Here is a 20,352-nt window from a genome sequence, read left to right as displayed (position 1 = left end):
TCTGTTTGATTGAAAAATAAATATGAATGCAAAGGAATATGAATGGCTGAAAAATCAGTTGACCTGACACAGTGTCATGATATACATGTGATTTCCCAAGCATGGTTAAATACCTTTACTGGTGTTATTCTTCTACTGGAACTGGTCATTTACTACTACACCAATACATTATCTCTAACATTATTGTATAGATTTTATTATAAAATGGGCACTTAAGTCATATAAAGTTCCAAAGTTTACAACAAAGTTACATACATTCCAGGAATGTCCGGGAGACTCCCAAAATTGGGGATCTCTCCCAGATTACTTAAGAGAGCAGACCAGTCTCCTTAAACCGGCTGCTTATCAGAAGTTCAAAGACACGATTTGTGATGAATCAATTCATTTTGGCATTGTAAGTGTGGGCTTGGCCATGATGATGCAATTAATGGCATCATACTCCACATACCTCCCCCTCCTGGTCATCTCCCCAGGGAGTCAGATAAAAAGTTGGTAAGTTTGGTTTACAAAATGCAAAAGCATCTATTTGTAATGTAAAATCGTCGAAAGCTCCAATAAATGTGTAATCATATTTGTTAACAATATTTATAAGAAAACAAAAAGCCCAATGCCATGCCTTAGAAATATTTCTTTAGAACTTCCCTTCACATTACTAATCATTTGGAAATATCTTTTCCCTCTACTGCTTTTTACAAATATTAAACAGCTTTCAGCCAATAGGATAATGTCAATTGCTGAAATTTTTGCAATAATTCAGTTGCTTGATTTTCCATTTTTAATGTATGTGTTATTACAGAGTAAACATGAATGCAAATAAATCCTTTGTAAGAAACTGGAATGACAAAAAATAAATTGTGCAACATACAAAAACAAGCTCTAAAAAGCCTTGTGACTGTTCAAGATATAGGCTAGTAAGGCTGCAGCCTAGAACACACGGCATTTGGGGGTTCCGCCGACCTCTAGCAAGATTCTAACTGCTGTGTGTGGGATGCCAGCTAATGCAATGCTGAATTGGGAGGGGACAGGAGCTTGGCACACACTTACAGGGGTTGGAGGGGACAGGAGATTAATGCATCTCATTTCCTTAGAGAGGCCTTCGCCCCCCTTTAATGGACATTGGACCTCATTCAGACCCGATCCAAGGGGGTCGATGTTTAGGCCCTGCGCGCTCGCGCAGTGGCCGCACTGCGCGTGCGCAAGCCCTGGAGCGAGAGAGTAATTCTCTCGCTCCGGAGTTCACTACAAAAGGGGCGGCTGTCGATATTGATCGACAGCTCGACCCGTTTTGTAGACGTGGCGGGGGGGTGGTTTCACAAACACAAGGAACGCATGCCGTTTTGTGGGCGGCCGCACTGACATCAGCAGTGATGTCAGTGGGGAGTTTCCTGCTCGATCAGAGCAGGAAGCTCCCTGGGGCTTACGGTTGCCGATCCAACCTTAGGGTCTCGTCGCAAGCCCCGATGGTCACGATGGTCTTGACCATCGCGACCATCAACCTGGTCGGTCGCTAAAGCTGTGGGTGGTAACCCACAGCTTAGCTAGCGACCAGGAGGCCGCACTTCAAAAGCCAAGCAGCCGCCCTCATTCAGAGCGACCGCTCGCATTTGCGAGCGCCTCTGAACGAGGGCCATTATTTTTTAGTATTTTTGTTTTCGGTTTATGCTAGATCCAAGTGGGCTGAAGGACCTCTGATGTCACAACCATGTGACCCGCGACTGCAGAGGGAGGAGCAAGGATGGTGGGCTAGCAGTTTTACTATCCACGTATATATTGGGAATAGTAACCTAAAGCGAGCCACCGTGCCCCAAGCGTGATGAATGAAGTGAGACGGCGAGGGTACACTTTGGGTCCCACCTGCTTAACTTGCCGTTGTGGATCACATGGTTGTGACATCAGAGGTCCTTCAGCCCACTTCAGTAACCATAATGTGATCACATTACTTCCTCCTGTACCCCTTCTAACCTGCTCTACTGCGGTGCATGCGCCAGCCAATGTCGGTGCATACGCCAGCCAATGTCACATGTGAGGGAAGCTTCCGATTCCCCTACCGAAAAAAAACCTGCAAAGGCAGCGCATAGGCTACAATAGACTAACATCATATGGAGAATATGCCTGCGCTCCTTCAGTCAGCTGAGCTCCCTGTACGCAGGAGGTGGACATGGCACGAGAGCTGCAACAGTGACCCGGCGGGGCTCCCAGCAAAAGCCAGGAGGTAACCACTAACCCAAGTGCTGTCTACCCTTACCCCCTCCCTACCCTCAGTACTGCCCCAGCAGCTATTCTGACCCCTCCCTACCCTCAGGACTGCCCTCAGTATTGCCTGCTCCTAACTCTCTCCTTGCCCCCCAGTACTGCCATAGCTACTAGTTACCCTTACCCCCTCCCTACCCCCAGTACTGCCTGCACCTACCAGGGGTGGGCAATAGTGACCATCCAGCTGTTGTTGAACTACAAATCCCAGCATGCCTTGCAACAGTTTTATCATGGCCGAATAGTAAAACTGTTGCAGGGCATGCTGGGATGTGTAGTTCTGCAACATCTGGGGGCCGCTTATTGCCAATCCCTCTTCTTTGTCCCCAGTACTGCCTGCCCCTAACATCTTTCTTTCTCCCCAATCATGCCCTAGCTGCTATAATCAACCCTTGCCTCCTCCCTGTCTCCCATACTACCCCAGCCACTATCTAACTTGCCCCCTCCCTACCCCAGCTGATATTCTAACTCCCTCCTTGCCCCCCCCAGTACTACCCTAGCTGCTATCTACCCTTGCCCCCTTCCTACACCCAGCACTGCCTGTCCCTAACTCCCTCCTTGCCCGCCAGTAGTGCGCCAGCTGCTATCTACCCTTTCCCCCTCCTTACCCCCAGTTCTGCCTTTCCCTAACCCCCGTGTCCCCCAGTACTGTGCCAGCTGCTATCTGCCATTGCCCCCTCTCTACTCCCAGCCCCTAGCCCCCTCCTTGCACCCCAGCACTGTCGCAACAGCTGTCTGCTCTTACCCCTCCCTACCCCCAGCTCTGCCTGCCCTTACTCCCCTCTAGCTCCAGCTCTACCCCAACTTCTCCCTGCCTTTACCCCCAGCTCTACCCCAACTACTGCTTGTCCTTATCCCCTCTATGCCAACTGCTACCTACCCCCAGCACTGTCCCAACTGCTTCCTGCCCTCAACCCCTATAATTTGTGATGGGACCCAGAAACAGTGGAGAAGGACCCACATTTTGTAGAGTGAGGGGTCCCCGGCACCCATAAATGTTTTTGCTCAGCACAATCACTGCTAACCTTTAAAAAGGGCCACAAATTACACTCAATCTCAATAATGCATTAAACCAAGTTAAATCAAAGACTACATGCTCTTGGATTAGCCCCCACAAGCCATTCAGAACCCTTACTCAATCCAAAATATAGACTTTGACACCTATTAGTAGAAATGTGTCCTCATACACCCATTCTTTTGGTACCATATGGTGTGTCTTAAGATGGATACACACTGCACAGATATATCTGCAGATCGAGTGATCTGCAGACGATGGTCGTTCATACACACTGAACAACCATCATCTGCTTCTGAACGCGGGACCCTCCCCCCTCCCTGCGGCCTCTGCTGCATGTGTACGGGCATTTGGCCGACAGCCCGTACACACTGCCCGATGGACAGATATATCTGCTATCGGCTGTGCAGCACACCCGACACGGTATGTCTGAATGACGTCGTTCACAGAGATGTTGCCAGTACACACGGGCCGACGGGCACCAGATATATTGGCCGATCAATTGATCGGCCAATATATCTCAGTGTGTACCCAGCTTTAGACAATTTTTCCAGCATTTAAAGTCGTATACGCCATTTCCACTTAAGTCCCGGGTCTGACCCAAGATTTGGAACACAGTACCAAACTGCGTATTACCGAGATGGTAGCCACATACAAAGTCACTATAGTGTCTTAGGAAATAAGAATTAGTATTTTTGACGTAGAGGAATTGGTATTAAGTTGCAAATTAAGCACAACGATGCAAGGGGCGGCCCACTTGTAACTGTATTCAGATGTTTGCCTTTTAGCCCATCTGAGTCACTCACAGCAGTTACATGCAATGCCAGCACCAGTATCCAGGGTACTTAGAATTTGTACTTTTGTTGCATTGACGTAAATAAAAAGCACATTTTGGGAAAATGTGTGGATGAGACGCTTGGCACTCCTTAGATGCAAAGTTCATGGCATACTAAAGGAGGCTTTGTTGTAATTTGAGGATAAGCAAGTGTGGTTACATCTGTATGTAGTCCATTATGCATGCTACATTTGTATGCTCTACATTACAAGGAGTTCATGGACAGAACATATGGGAAGCAGGGGAAAAGGGGTCTCTACCACAGAGAACTCACTCCTGTTTGACAGACACTTTTGATCTTTCCTGTGCCAGTACAATGACCAGTAATAGTGTATACAACACACCACCCTGGCACCCCTGAGCTGCCCTGGCCCCGCATTACAACTATAGTGCAGGCTGCACACAGTTACCTGAGCTGCGCCTTCTCCTCCTTGGTCATAGCAGCCTGTCCCGCTCCCAGAACCGCCTGGAACATAAGGCAGAGGAGCAGCTGTCTCCACATGACCCCCCGTATTCGGGGACCCTCCGTTGAGCAGCCCATAGCTAAGGACCAGGGTGCGGGCGAGCCTCCGCTGGTGCTAGGCCCTGGGTGAGCGCATCCTTCTCCAATGCGGTACCGTGATATCTGTGCGGCCTGCTTCGCCTCCCCGCTGCCAGGCAAGGGCCTGGGGTCACCAGTCTCAGCCGCTGGTTGCAGCTGCTGCCCGGTGCTAGTTCCGGCTTCCAGCGGCACGCGTGACGCGCAGCCACAGAGCGTGTCTCAACCAATCAGCGCGCAGCACTCTCTCTACGTGTGACGTGGAGCCGGAGATCCGGTGGGTGGGTCAATCATCAGGAAGCTGCTCCTGCTTGTGTTATCACGTACAGTAGTGAGTCTAGTGACAGCACGGTCAGGTGTATGTGTGGTGACTATGTACCTCCTCCAACGGTAGAGGTTATTTCCCCTTCATGCTAGGGACCTGGAAGTGACGTCAGTGAGGGCGGATGTGCAGTTCCATGCCCATTAAGGCCACCTAAAGAAGAAAGTTGTCCCCTCGCCACGCTTCGGGCTCGGTGGCTCGCTACGCTCTCCACAAGTTTATGTTCCCCCGCTATGCCCACTTGGATGGTAGGGAATGACGCTGGACACTGGCCGATGTCAGGGTCCTCTCCGTGAAGGGGATTTAGACAATACTCTCCAACCACGGTTAGGTCTAGAACGAGGTGCTGTACAGGACTTTTGATGGCACAACCACATGACCTGCAACAAAAGGGGGAGGGGCAAGGGACAGGGCAGTAGGCCAAAAGTGTCCCCTCGCGGGCTCACTTCGCTTACCACGATTCGGGTACGGTGTATATTCTCCCTCTATGCCCACGTGGATAACACTGGTAGTGGACCGGCCCTGCCGTGTCGGTCACATGGTTGTGATGTCAGAGGTCCTTTCTCAAACTTGGATCTTACGGGTAAGATTTCTGGACTGCACACCCTGTATATATATATATATATATATATATATATATATATATGGAGGTGCTACCTGATGAGACTAATTGCAGGCACAAAAACAGACAAATCTCAGGTGCACAACTCCAAATTATTAATAATATATAAATGCAATAACATTTTGCAATCAGTAGAGGATTTTAGCATAATCTTGGCCAAGGTTATGGGCCTACCCACCATATCTAACCAAAGTTGCATTACAGTATATAAAACTTCAGTATATAAAACTTAGGTAAGTCCTATAAGTTTTATATACTGTAGTGCAACTTTGGTTCATTTTTGGGGCGTAGGTCCCCCTGGATTGCCTTTGTTGATCTGTTTCAGGGCACCGCATTATGACACATTTTTCTTTTATAAAACAATTTAACCCTTCACTGTTTATTATATATGTACCTCACTTTTTATTTTCATTCTTTATATGCAGCAGTAGCTGCTCCTAACTATCTCTTGCACACTGCACTTTTCTTACTATGGCGGTGCCCTGGGGCGGCTTAGCTGGGCTAGTTTGGTGGTGTCCTGCACTCTGGATTTGAATCGTAGTATGTTAGGGACCTACCCTACAGAGGTTACCTGGATATGGTGGGTAGGCACATAACCTTGGCCAAGATTATGCTAAAAACCTCTATTGATTGCAAAATGTTATTGTATTTATATATTATTAATAATTTGGAGTTGTGCACCTGAGATTTGTCTGTTTTTGTGCCTCAAACTTGTATCTAGCAACAACCTCATTTGGTGGCTGGTAGTTAGATATTTTGGGCATCTTCAAAGAAGAGACTGGAGATTTCTGAAACGTCTCTATGCTATAACAAACAAGTCATTGTTTAAGCAACTGTACCCTGAGTGCCACGTGCCATACCATTTCTAAAACCTATGAAAAGTTCTGTCACCTGGTACTAGCTATCTATTGTCTGGGAGTGCCCACCCTCTTCACACTACCTTTTAGTTGGTTGGGCTGTCTGTCTGTCTGTCTAGATTGTAAGCTCTCACAAATATGGCCTTCTCTCCTGCTTTTATTTCCTTCACTTACACCAGGGGTGGCCAGCCAGTCAGAGGCAAAGAAAAAGGTGTATATCCAGCGCTAAACAAACAATTGTAAATGATGGACGGTTTTATAATAAATAAACAAATGTTTATTAAACAAGCTAAAAATCTGTAGTCTGCAATTTCATATATAGATATTTCTCATATTGAGGTAGCATACCAAGTTAGACAAAATAAAAATAGGTGAAACAGAAATAGATACCACATAAATCCGCTCCTGGAATAGTTACTAATATCAATGAAAGTTCTCTCCTTATGTCCCAAATTTAAAAGCAGCAAGGAAAACGTTACCAAATCAAAGGCTGAGGTAGCTTTGAAGGGAAATCCTCTGGCATCCAGCGTATCCAGAAAGAAGACTGAAGCACTTACCACAAGGAATAATCCAAACGCTGCAACATGTATTTGCACAGGGGAACAGAGAGTCCAGATAAACAAATCCAAAGATCCAGGGAGTCCGCATTGTGGGTAAAAAGTCTCAACGCGTAACGCTAAGCAATGAACGCTCAGCTTCCTCAGGAGTAAATGTGAGTAAAACGGTCTCCTTAATATACCAGCTCCATAATTAGAGTAATTGAAAACACTTGTGTTAGGCAAGAGGATGAAAAAAAAACGTCCATCATATAAAACCTGACTAGAGATCTGGGTAATGAGGCAATCTTACCATGTCCCTATTTGTAAGAGATGTATATACATAAAAATGAAAGTACAATAATCAGATGTTCACAAACCTATTCATCAATGCTCGTATTTTTGGGTTACCGCTGTCCTCCCAATCACATGACCGGAGATCGTCATGTGACTCACTGGTATTCCATGAACAGCAGGTAAACATTTCCACATCATTGAGTTCCCTAGCATCACTCGATCTGGTCCGCACACGTGATCACTGTCAGGATCTGCAGCTTCCAGCTTGAGACACTGCATTAATTACTGCCTGTCTGTGTGCAGTGTCAGGTGCATGCTTATTGATTCTCCTGTTCACAGCACAGCTGCACACTGGTCTATTATTAAGAGAGACTTGCTCTGGTTGGGCCTTGTTCCTGTTAAAATCCAGCCAGCCCTGCAATCCATGCCGATGATAGAAGCTTTTTCGTACTTCCGGTTCCTCTCTCCTGCATGTCAGTCGTGTTCCTGAGTCAGTCTAGCTGTGTTTCCTGTGTGCCGTTTATTCCATTCAGGCGGCTCCACCTGCATCCCATCCACACGTGCTGCTTGTACCATCTGGGCAGCACGGAGCACTTCCTATCCCAGAAGTGTCTGTCACCATCCGATGACCAGTGTCATCCTGGCGGCACTGGTAGCTCTGCGTTCCAGGTGCGCAACCTCGCACACTGTCGCCAGTGTCATCCCGGTGGCACTGGTAGCAGCTCTGCATTCCAGGTGCGCAACTTAGCACACCGTCGACAGTCTCATCCCGGCAGTATTGGTAGCAACTCTGCGTTCCAGGTGTGCAAATTAGCACACCGTCGCCAGTGTCATCCCGGCGGCACTGGTAGCAACTCTACGTTCCAGGTGCGCTGTTAAGCACACCGTCGCCAGTGTCACCCTGTCGGCACTGGTAGCAGCCCCTCGTCCTTGCTGCATTCCTCACCTGAGTGTCATCTGCCCAAAGGCTACTTCACACCATTAGTCCCTTGGCCACGACCATAAAGGCCACAATCAGCCCCCAAGGCTGTCATCTGTTGGCTCTACATTTATACCATTGATTCCCTCCAGGAATCATAACAATCACGAATGGTCACGTGACCCACGGTTCCGAATCTGAGTGAAGAAAAGGTTACTATTATATACTTTATTAGGAGATATATTAGACTATTATTTGTATCATATCAATATGTTGGAAAGGTGAATATCAAACCTAATGGTGTACATTTGGTAATTCTATCAAATCATCACAGCCTTACATGAATTAATCTATCAGGATGTATGATAGTTTGGAAGGCTTTGAAGAATAATGATAATAATAATCATGATACGCCAAGTTACAAAGAAAAAATAATACAAAAAAAACTGATAAAAATAATACCTAAATATAAATCATATTGAGTACCAGAAAAATATAGAAATACATAGAATAAAAAATGGATGATTGAAATAAAACCAATGTCCATAAAAGATTATACTGATAATAATAATAATACTGACTAATATAAAGTAATAAAAATCAAATGTAAAACTGGAACCACGTATAAATAGGATAAGACCCGAATAATGGGTCCTACCAAAAAATATAATGAAGTAGTTGTGCACTAAAGGAGAGGGGAGAAAAGGGGGGGGGGGGGGACAGTGAAAGTTGCCAAAAAGACAGCATATGAAGATTTCAACTGATGACAGAATTGAGTTCCATTGACTCATTCAGACCGTCAGGGTACAGGGAATTAAAGTTCAGCATCCAAAATACTTCGCAGCTGCATAATTTATTAAACCGATTGCCACCTTTTGGTGTAGGGGCAATTGTTTCCAAACCTATCACCCTAAGGCAGGAGGGATCATTATTATGTTTAGCACTAAAGTGTCTAGGGACACTTTGTGAGAAATTTTGATTAAGAATATTCCTCCGGAGGGGACGTGGCTTGGCTGCCGACCGTGCTGGACACATCTCTCAGGAGCTCCTGCATTCCGGGGAATTGGAGACCCCTTTTTGCACCCCCATACCTGGTGTGTGCGGGGCTCCTACTCCCCGCTACTCCTGGACATCTCTGCTGCGGCCGGATCGTCTCCTGGTTCCCACTGGTGGTCTTCGGCGCTGGGGCCTGCATGCCGCACTGAAGCCGCGGCCTCGATTTATTACTGCCGCCGGAGCAGCCCGGGGCTGACAGACCTGCCCTACCTGCCCACTTGTGACTTCGACTTCCTCCTCCTGGGTCCCGCTCTCCGCTGCCGGATACAGCCATCGGGGATAACAGTGCGCATGGGTGGCTCCTGGCGCTGTGTGCTACTGGAGGGGACCGGCTGGCTCCTGCTACTAGTTGCTGTGGGGGGTGCAGTGCTTTGCCTGTCTGGGGATGTCTCTTCAAAAAGAGGGTGATCCAGCTCTCCGGGCACTGTCTCCCATCAACCTCTGCTACTCCCCTTCTGTCTCCTGGGGCTGTGGCTGCTGTCCTGGGCAGCCACTCATTCAGCCTTCTACACAGGCTTCACCGTCTTGCCTCCCCCCCAGTCCCATGGTTTGTGCTAACACTGCTGGAGAGATTTGTTCTGGCAGTCACCACTACCTGTCAGCTTACTATACTGGTGGCACTGCTGGTCAGGTCACTGATTTTGGGCTCCTCTCCTGTGTGATTGCAGTCCCCATACTAAACCACGTGGAATCCCAACTTTTCTGGACTTGGTTACACTATTATAAAGCTATGCTATTCTATATAATGTGAATTACAAGCCATCTAGTGGTCATAGTTTATATTGCAAGACCAAAGTGATTTGGAAATCCTCGGTTGTGCTTTTAGCCCTTTATACCTTTTATTTTGAAGAATGGATAAATAAGTGGCTTCAACGACCACTCCTAAAACTCAGCAAGGTAAAAGTGGTGTCAAACATACGGACACTAGCTTGCAACCAGCTGAAGACATATTTGCGACTCCTGATTCCAATGCCACCCTTTCAGCTTCAGACTCTCTGGTACCCCTGTTCCTTTATCGTATGCGGAGGTGGTCAGAGCCATTCAGGAAACTGTTGGACCATTATTACAAACACAAGCTGACAAATTTATGGGTGCAGTAGCGGATATAAAATCACAATTGTCCTCTATGTCTCATCAAATCTCTAAAAAAGGATCATATCGGGGCTAATTTTCATGATATTGCGGAGTTAAAACAGCAAGTGTCATCACTTACTACCACACAGCACACCGTCCTCTGATATGGATCAAAATACTTGAGTATACTGTTTTGTAATGCATATGCTTTTCTTTTATTGCCCATTACTTTAAATGGTTGTCTGTATTCGAATTTACCATTTATTCGATTTACCATTTATTTGGATGATATTTTAATAATTTAAAGTTGAAGGTCTTTAGGTAACTTTACATATAATTTTTTCACAGATACGTATGTCCACATATAGGTATATGCCTACATATATATTTCTACTTATCAGCATTATGTTTTTACATTACTTAAATCTATCATATTGGTTTCGAATGTATAATTGATTGTATCCTATATCTTCTTCTGAGGTGTATTCCCTTCACTCAGATTTTGCTGTTCCGATTTATTATTGGTTCTCAATATTTATTAATTTCTATAACTATGTCCACTAGATGTTGACTATGTTTTTCTCCTTCAGTCATGTTTTCTATTTTGGTTTTCTTTTCCATTTTTTTTTGTCCGTATTTTTCATTCTAGTTTTTTTATTTCTCTTTTTTTATTATTTGTGTCAGTGTTGAGGGCCCTGGTGCAGTGTATGGACTACTTTTGTTCGTTATTAGATGTATAATCTGTATCATTTTTAGATTTATATACTGTCCAATTTGAACTATGTCGGAACTTAAGTTGTGTTCCTGGAATGTGGGGGGGATTAACTCTCCTATGAAAAGGAAGAGTTTTGTATCTTAAAAAGATACAGATAGATATAGCATTACTGTAAGAGACGCATCTGACAGATAGTGAGGTTGTTAAACTGTCTTTACTTGGCTTCTCATTGGTAGCACATGCCTCTTACAACTCTAAGGCCAGAGGGGTGGCGATATTGGTCAGGCCGGTATGTTATTAGCACTGTCCCTGTTTTGTCTGAGACACTGGTGCTTTGTAATGTCTATGCCCTCACAGTTTATTCTAAAGTCTTCTTCCGAGGATTGTTGGCAAAGTTATACCCATTCACTGATTCTCAGTTATTGGTGGGTGGGGATTTTAATTTAGTGCTACTACCTGCTATGGACAAATCTCATAACCCTAAACGGATCCCCACTGCTCCGAAACTATGTTTACAATTTTTTATTTCTCAGTTAGGTTTAGTGGATAGTTGGAGGATGCATCAGCAGCACACGGTACCTTGCCCCGTATCGATTATATTCTGCCGACCAAATTTCTATTTTCTAAAGTATTAGATACAGAGATTGCTCCTATATGTCTATCTGACCATGCACTTGTATGGTGCACTATTGCAACATCAGTAGATGTGGGATCTTCTCGCCAATGGCGCTTCCCATCTTACCTTTCTTCCTCCATAAATTTTCAGAATATGATAGAAGTGCAGTGGCAAGAATATGTTCATGATAATCAAGAACACATTTCTGACTCTTTATTGCTTTGGCAAATGGCAAAGTCTGTTTTACGTGGAGAAATTGCAAACAATTGATAGTCTATGACAAGTGATCTTGCCATCGCTGAAGGGCACTATTGCTGCATCAACAATGGCAGCCCCCCAACCGATGTTAAGGAAACATCGGCAGCTGCAGTATCAAACAATTGATGGTTTATATTGACGGTTGAACCTATTGGCCATCGGTGGTACAGCTGTCAATGGCCATCACTACAGTGTACCATACAAATTGTTATTTTTATGGTATACGGTGTTTAAAAAAATATTTAAAAAAAATCATGTTGGAAAAGTTTTAAAAAGATGTTCTTGACCTAGTTCAATCATAAAACAAAAACCACAATTTCAAAAGCAGAGTGCACAGGTGGATGCAAATAACAGGAGCAGGATGCGCAGGTAACCACTGGTAAATACACTCGGTAATCACAGATAACAGGAGTTGAAAGCACTTGGTAGCTACAGGTAACAGGAGTTGAAAGCACTTGGTAGCTACAGGTAACAGGAGTTGAAAGCACTTGGTAGCTACAGATAACAGGAGTTGAAAGCACTTGGTAGCTACAGGTAACAGGAGTTGAATCAGGGGCAAGCTGCACTTGCAATGCAGGTGACTGTGGGCCTGATTCAGCAAGGATCGTTGCATTCTGCGCATGCGTATGCATCACAGTGTACGAACCAACCACTGCAATTGTGACTACGCAGACCCATTACAGAGTAATTGACAGGAAGTACCATTTGTGAGAGGTGATGGGGGGTGGTCGGCGAAACACAGGTGTGCCAGTGCATTTGAACGCTGTTGCATGGGCGTGCATAAATTATCCACTGCAATGCCATACGCAGCTTGAGTACTCAGCGTGCGACGAGGGTAGCATTTTCGGAGTAAAATCAGAGCTTGTGCAAGTGTGTGTGAGGCTGCAATAGTACTCGATTGTACCGATGGTTTTGCAGTCTTGCTAAACAATACGTTTGTGTGTAAAGTAAAGTGGGCGTCCTTAACTTGTGCTGCGACGGCATATCGATCGCAGTGGATTAGCATACCATCACAGCGAGGCATGCGTGTGTAAGCACTATTGCAATCGCATTTGCGATATGTAATGAATCAGGCCCTGAAACAGTTGCAGATGATTAAAGCATTGCTTGGATATCTGTAGCTGGAACTAGCACAGAGTGCTGTTAGGGGAGATATATGAAGGGGGTGGCTAATGGATGGTAAAGTCTGGCCCTGCTTCGCCCATTATCGATGTGTAACAGGTCCAGACTTCACCCGCATCTATTAAAATTTGTTTTGCCGAAGAGGGTGCTAATTCAACTGTCTGGAAAATTGTGCTCTTCTAAATCTGACTGTCACTGATCAGCAGTGGTGGGCAAATGTGCATGTGCCGACTTTTATTACCCAGTGGCACCCGCAGCTTTTTTAAAATTTTCATAACAAAAAAAAAAACAACAAACTACAGTCAACTGGGATGGAGCAGTGAGGAGACTGCTGCAGTGCCAGTCTGAGCTGGCAAAATCATTAAAGTTAAATTTCGGAATGGTCAGTACCACTGACCGTTTACACATTTACCTGCATATCAGCGCACTAACATAAAGATAGGAACGCCGATAATGAAGAGGGCACATAGCGCCCCCTTCATTATGCACACAATAACACATTCATACATGGGGGAGAAACAATAACTGCAGCACATAACGTGCGCAAATTAGCAGTTATCCCCATAACGCAGATTCTACCCCCTTGTAACAGAAACAAATTCAGAATCTTGTAGCAATGCTGAAGACTTGAGCTAAATCACGTTACAAAGAAAAAGGAGGTTGATACCCGCACAAGAGCAGTTCAGTTATTTACACATTATATACTGCACCCACACAATTAGTCTGATTGATTTATATTTAATTTCATGTGGGAGGTGCACCCTAGAATAAATATCACATACAAGGAAAAGGGGTAGAATTCTAACATGGATTACTCAAATAAGCAGTGTCTCCTAAAATTTTGTTTTTTATTAATATTAATAAAGCTTACATTTTAGGACAGGGGTGGGGAACCTTTTTTCTGTCGAGGACCATTTTGATCTATATAATATTATTTGTGGGCCAAGTGCAGGCAATGCCCCCTCAATATGATGTCACAATTTTTGGGTCCACAATCACTGGTGATTACAGCAATGCCCGGAGCGTGCTGAGGATGGTCCCAGGAGCTGTAAGTGCAGCTGTGTGGCAGTCTGAAGATTCTGGCTGCAGAGTGCCATTCTAGGCACCCTGCTAGCCAGATGAGGCTAGCAGAAAGCTCAGAGGGCCAAACCAAATGGTTCCGGGGGCCTTATACGGTCCCCGGGCCTGAAGTTCCCCATCCCTGTTTTAGGAGATACTGCTTATTTGAGTGCCCCACGTTAGAGTACTACCATTGTTTCTTGGACTTGAGCTAAGGGCTCGATTCAGACCCACTCGCTAGATGAGTTCGCTGGCTAGATGCATTCGCTCACTAGATCTGTATTCAAAGTCGGCAAGGCAGGCGATCGCACAGCAAGGCATTAGCATGCCCACTATGTCTTGGTGTGCGATCGCTCAGTGTATGCAGATGCCCACCAACCTGTCTTAAGATGCCCACTTGCGCACGTCATCTCCAGGAAGTGTATGCAACCATCGGTAACATCAAGTACCATCGGATGCATATGCAGCGCTTGTGGATGACCATAGCCTACCACAAGCACTGCGAGTGGTTCAGTGTAAAATTCATCCAAGTGACGTGTACTATGACGCTGCCTCTTAATTATGCACGCCTCTGAAATGGCATTAGGACGCTCAGGCACGCCTGCGTTCGCACCTCCACTCCCCCATTTCTGGCGGCCAGCCCCTGTCACCACCCACAAACGGCTTCTCCTATCACTCATTCTGCCGAGCAGTCTATGCGCAGCGAGTGAACGCTTCCTGATCGCTCACACAGGTTCGCGCACGCACACTGCAATGCATACTCATGCGCTGAATGCAAAAAATCTGGCTGCGTGCAAACGCTTCTTAGCAAGCGGGTATGAATCAGGCCCTGAATGCGAACACAGGCTGCAAGAAGCAGATGAAGGACTAGAATTATGCAGAGATGCAAAGACACCAGGACTAAGAAACTAATCTCTAGAAAGAAAAGTTGTTCTGGCACTGTTCACATTGCAAGTTCAGGTTTAAAGAGGGCCCTCTCAGCGCTTATAGGCTGAGCAGAGCACCCATGTTGCTCAGTACAGTCAGGTGATTGCAACCAAGATTCCGGAGCCCATGTTCCACAAGAGCGGTGACTAGACAGGCGCCAACCACTCATGCTGGTTGGCAAGCATAATCCTCGGAAACGCCTTCTGCAGCCAGGAGGGGCACGGATGGGCGTGATGTGACACCATAGGACCACGTAACAAGAACTTGAACCCTGATGTATGACACTTACTCAAGACACTGACTGTCCATGGAGGATCAATTTCTTCAGAGGTTCCCTATTGCAGAGAAATCATATAGATAAGAAAAGACTCGTTCACAGGGGTTGCAAAAAAAACCCATGCGGAAACCAAGTGACAAGGGGGCATATTTACTAATTATTGGGTTTTAGAGTCCGATAATTATAATTTATCACCGTAATTTGCTGCAATAGGAAATTATAGATCGTCTGGATGTGATATTGATCACCCACAGAGACAGAGAAACTGAAAAGAGTCCGCAATGTAAAAAAGCAATAATTTCTCTTTTGCTTTCGGAATCGGGACCATTATGCACATGTGCGGCTATTGCCGGGGATCCTCTCCCAGTATATTTTGTGGAATGTAGCCTATAGGCTACCCCCGGCTAAATAAGGAGGGGCTCTAGACTGAACACCCTAATAGTAATGAAAGGTGCCATCATGCTGAGATTTTAAAGTCACATATACAAAAAACAGAGTTGCAGATGCACTATGCGATCATTACTGTATACATTTAAATTTATTATATAGAATTTCAGAGGTAGTTTGTGTATCAATGGCCACTGATACGGGCCTGCCCACCAGCGTCAAGGTCACCTCATTGAGCAGGTCCCTAACACTCTGGGGTTCACATCTGGGACGCAGGGCACCCCAAAAGTCAGCCCAGCCAAAGATCTCCCCAGGGCATCACACGAAAAAAAGGGTGACAGTGAAGTGTTAGTGAAGTGAAGTGATTTGGCCAACTGTTGTGAAGGGGTTTTTCTTCACCAGGGAAATAATTCTTCTGTCATCCACCACAGTTGTTTTCCGTGGTCTTCCGGGTCTTTTGGTGTTGCTGAGCTCTCCGGTGCGTTCTTTCTTTTTAACAATGTTCCAAACAGTTGATTTGGCCACACCTAATGATTTTGCTATCTCTCTTGTTTTGATTTTTCAGCCTAATGATGGCTTGCTTCACTGATAGTGACAGCTCTTTGGATCTCATATTGAGAGTCGACAGCAACTGAATCCAAATGCAAATGTCACACCTAGAATCAACTCCAGACCTTTTACCTGCTTAATTGATAATGAAATAACGAGGGAATAGCCCACACCTGTCCATGAAATAGCTTTTGAGTTGATAGTCCCATTACTTTTGGCCCCTTAAAAAGTGGGAGGCACATATAGAAACCGTTGTAATTCCTACACCGTTCACCTGATTTGGATGTAATTACCCTCAAATTAAATCTGAAAGTCTGCAGGTAAAGCACATCTTGTTTGTTTCATTTCAAAGCCATTGTGGTGGTGATTAGAGACCAAAATATGAAAATTCTGTCAATGTCCCAATATTTATGCACCTGACTGTATATATGTAAAATATTTTTTTTTTTCAGATTAGTATCTTACCCTGCCCTACTTGCTCTTTACTTAATTTGTAACTCTTATTATCCTATATTTATTTAGTAAATGTATTATTAATATTAGTGACCAAAAAACTGGCTTGCTATCTTGGCTTTCCAGACTGAAATTGCCAGAATGTTATCAGATTAATATTTAACTGTTAAAAATAATGATGAATAAATCACCCATATGGCAAAAATGCAGTATACAAAATAAAGGTGTCTAGATTTGTTCGGGTCATACTTAGAAGCCTATTGGTAGGTGTTGTAGCTGGCATTAGGGCTTGCTAACATATTTCCTATATCATACTTTCCAACTTTGGAGATTCTGATCATGGAACATGATATTGTCATAGTGCTTATTACCAAGCCAACAGTCAATATATCTATTTATATATCAGTACACCACACACACACATTGTACACACATACCTGGCACTGCACATACATAACACACACATACAGTACATGGCACACCACACACACAATCACATACCTGGGGCTGAGAGGAGGAGATTGGCAGCCGCGGCAGCACATACTGTGAGGAGGTAGAGGGAGCAGCTGTGGCTGAGCATTCGGAGCAACTCCCCAGCTCCCTCTGACCTTCTGATGCAGAGAGCCCTGCCGATCCGAGCTCTCTGTAGTGGTAGCTGTGATCGCGGCACCGTTTGCCGTTTGTGTTGAGATGGAGACACCGCTGTCTCCATCTAAAAAAGAAAAAAAAGAATTGGACTCATCTTGGGGGGGGGGGGGTTTCTAGCTGCGGATGGCACTTGCCAGGGGTGCCGGCTGGCCAATAGGAAGATACACCCCTGTCGTCAGCTGCCAGGGCCTGTGACTGGATGACTTCGCCTTGCCAGGAAATCACAGATTATTTTGAATCCACTGGATCTTGGGGTATTAGGGATTCCCTCTTCCCGGCAGTAACCACCTGTGACTGACTAAACTCACTGCGCCATGCTGACATGACCAAGCTCCTTCTCCGTCACTTGGAACTGCTTACTTCAACTCAGGCTCCTTCCATCGGCACCTAGGACCGCTTACTTCTGGGTATTTGTGGGCACACTGCGGAAACACTTCCTGGATAGTGTTGGTTAGCCTCCACTGGTTTCTCACCATGGACCAATCTCTGCAGGGTAGCTGGAAGAGGGCTTTAGCTTGGAGACCATGGACTCAGAGTCAGCAAGGATCGCTATTGCGATTATGCATGCAATTGGTCAATTGTTGCATTCTGCGCAGGCGTATGCATCGCAGTGCGCGTGTGTGAACACTCCACTGCGATTGGAACAGCGATCACAGTGACTACGCAGACCCATTGCAGAGTGATTGACAGGAAGTAGCGTTTGGGGGTGATGACGGGGAGGTCAGCGAAATGCATGCGTGCCAGTGCGTTTGAATGCTGTTGCAGGGGCGTGCATAAATTAGCCACTGCAATGCCTCACACAGCTTGGGCTTTCACTGCGTGCAATGAGGTTAGCAATTTCTGAGTAAGGTTAGAGCTTGTGCAAGTGTGCGTGAGGCTCCGATTGTACTCGTTGTTACCAATGGTTTCGCAGTTTTGCTAGGTATTACAGATGTGTGTAAGGTGAAGTGGGCATCCTTATGTTAGGCTGCTTATGGCATCATGATTGCAGTCATTAGCATATGTTCGCAGTCATACCTTGCTGAATCAGGCCCTCAATCCAGAATAGCCAGAGAACAGAATAGCATTTTGCGTTATTATGTTGGTCAAAGGAAAAAAGTGCCTTGAAGCAAGCCACACCCCCTCATGTGACATCAACAGGACTCCATGCTTGAGCATACAGCTTCAATTCCAACTATCTATTATTGCTGCACACAGCTTTTCCCTCACCGCTAAGCCAACGTTGACCATTGACCGGACTACCTGTCTGACTGGACAAGGCCAGCTGAAAGATGGCTGCGGCTGCATGTGCACCCCCGCCAGCTCCAGTTATCAGAACAGCGCTGGGTGAGTCCAAATAGTGAGTGGAGAACAAGAACCAACTGGTCAATCCTATTAGGTACGAATTGTGAGATGTGAGGTGCGAGTTGCTATTTTCACTTCGAATTCACTTCATTTTGCAATCCAATTAGCAACTCGCACTGAATCAATCAGACTGAGGGCCTGATTCAGAGCCGCTCGTAAGCGGCCGCTCGTTCGCTCCGAGCGATGTTCGCACATCTGCACATGCGTATGGGTTGTAGTACGCATGCGCGAACCAGTCAGTGCGGTCGAAAATCGTGTGCTCGCAAAATAGCCAATGCCTGCTAATTTGAGTGACAGGATGAGGCGTTTGTGGGTGGTAACAGGGGAAGGTGCTTGAAAACGGGGAGTGGAGATCCAAACGCAGGCGTGCCAAACGGTCAAAACGGCATTTTAAGGGTGTGCATAATTAACAAAGCAGCGTCATTGACCACGTCACTTGGGTGTCTTTTAGCCTGAACTGCTCGCATGATTGCGGTAGGAAAATGCTACCACAAGCACTGCGAGCAGTTCATACGCCTTTCGCTGTACTCGATTAATCAAATAAATAGCGGAGATGACGTAGGATGCGAGCGGCCAGGGGGCGTTTTTTCCAAAATAGTGAGCGCATGTTTCGTTCGCTCGTTCAGACATAGAGGCATCAACAGACCACAAAGAGCGAGCGCTTAATTTAAATAGCCAGCCCCTTTTTCTGAACGAGCTCCCGCAAATAGCGTCCGGCTCTGAATCAGGTCCTGAATTCGCAACTTTCCACTCGCACCTCCCTGGGGGTGAGAGATGGAAAGGAAAATCTTTATTTTAAGGTTAAAATGTTGGGACACTGTGCTGAACCCCTTGAACACCCCCTAATGACTAATTAGGCATTTGGAAGTTTTCAATTAGCTTAATTAATCCAATAATTACATGTCATTTTTTGGGATAAAAAAAAAAAGTCCTCAAATTACCCCAAAATCAACTTTTTCGTTAGTTTAGGCACCCCAAATTTAATTACAATAATTTTTTAGTTGAACAATAATTGTTTTTATCATTTTTTTACATTTTTCAAGGTGCCCTCAAAGTAACCAAATCACCTTTTTTCCTACTTTTTTTTGCATTTTTCGTTTAATTCGTTTGAGATCAAACGAAAAAAGTTTTTTTTTTTTTTTATCATTTTCTTGCATTTAAACCCCCCCCCCCCCAAAATCAGCCATTTGACACCATTTCAAAACCTACAGTACCTTCCTAATGCCCACAAACAGCCTTCTATACGGTCCTGCTGACGAAATTATCCATTTTGTGGGTCCAGGATTGTCTCCCCACATTTTCATGCACTTCTCGCAAATCTCATTTGGCAGCCAATTCGCACCCCTCCACTGCGAGTAGGATGAATAGGCATTTTTAATTGGATTGGCGAATTCCCGGGAGCGTGCTTCGCTGCGAAGTGTGGGAGTTTCAAGAAACAAACTTGCTACTCGCAATTCGCACCTAATAGGATTGAGCCCCTTAAGTGACTGGCTTTCTAAAGGAGACTGCAGTCTCTGTACTATTTACTGGCTCATCTTGCTACTCCAAAATGTATAAGCTCAAAACCACCAAGCGGTGAATGCAATTTTATATATTTAGGAATAAAAGTAACAGTTCTGAGGAATGTTACATATTTTTGTGAACAAACTATCGGCTTACAGCTGTGGAAAGACTCA

At 45.4% G+C, this 20,352-nt stretch overlaps 2 protein-coding genes across 6 annotated transcripts in view; one reads left to right on the top strand and one right to left on the bottom strand.

Annotated features, from left to right (window-relative positions):
* Positions 1-4,819, bottom strand: part of EDEM3 (ER degradation enhancing alpha-mannosidase like protein 3) — a 112,363-nt gene extending 107,544 nt beyond the window's left edge. The window contains exon 1 of the mRNA XM_088453910.1: positions 4,511-4,819. Within this exon, the coding sequence (XP_088310036.1) occupies positions 4,511-4,641 (131 nt within the window). The 5' untranslated portion in view covers positions 4,642-4,819. The remainder of the gene's footprint in view (positions 1-4,510) is intronic.
* Positions 4,820-4,948: 129 nt separating this feature from the next.
* Positions 4,949-20,352, top strand: part of RNF2 (ring finger protein 2) — a 70,567-nt gene continuing 55,163 nt past the window's right edge. Inside the window, exon 1 of one of the 5 annotated variants that reach the window (XM_088453913.1) lies at positions 4,949-5,208. In XM_088453913.1, coding sequence (XP_088310039.1) covers positions 5,181-5,208 — 28 coding nt within the window. In that variant the 5' untranslated portion in view covers positions 4,949-5,180. The other 4 variants (XM_088453917.1, XM_088453912.1, XM_088453915.1 and 1 more) reach the window with 4 other exon arrangements.

The sequence above is a fragment of the Taudactylus pleione genome, unplaced genomic scaffold, assembly GCF_031769625.1.
Source record: "Taudactylus pleione unplaced genomic scaffold, aTauple2 ptg000602l, whole genome shotgun sequence".
Lineage (NCBI taxonomy): Eukaryota > Metazoa > Chordata > Amphibia > Anura > Myobatrachidae > Taudactylus > Taudactylus pleione.
The sequence above is the reverse complement of the archived record's forward strand: the minus strand, read 5'-3'. Positions and strand labels throughout refer to the sequence as shown.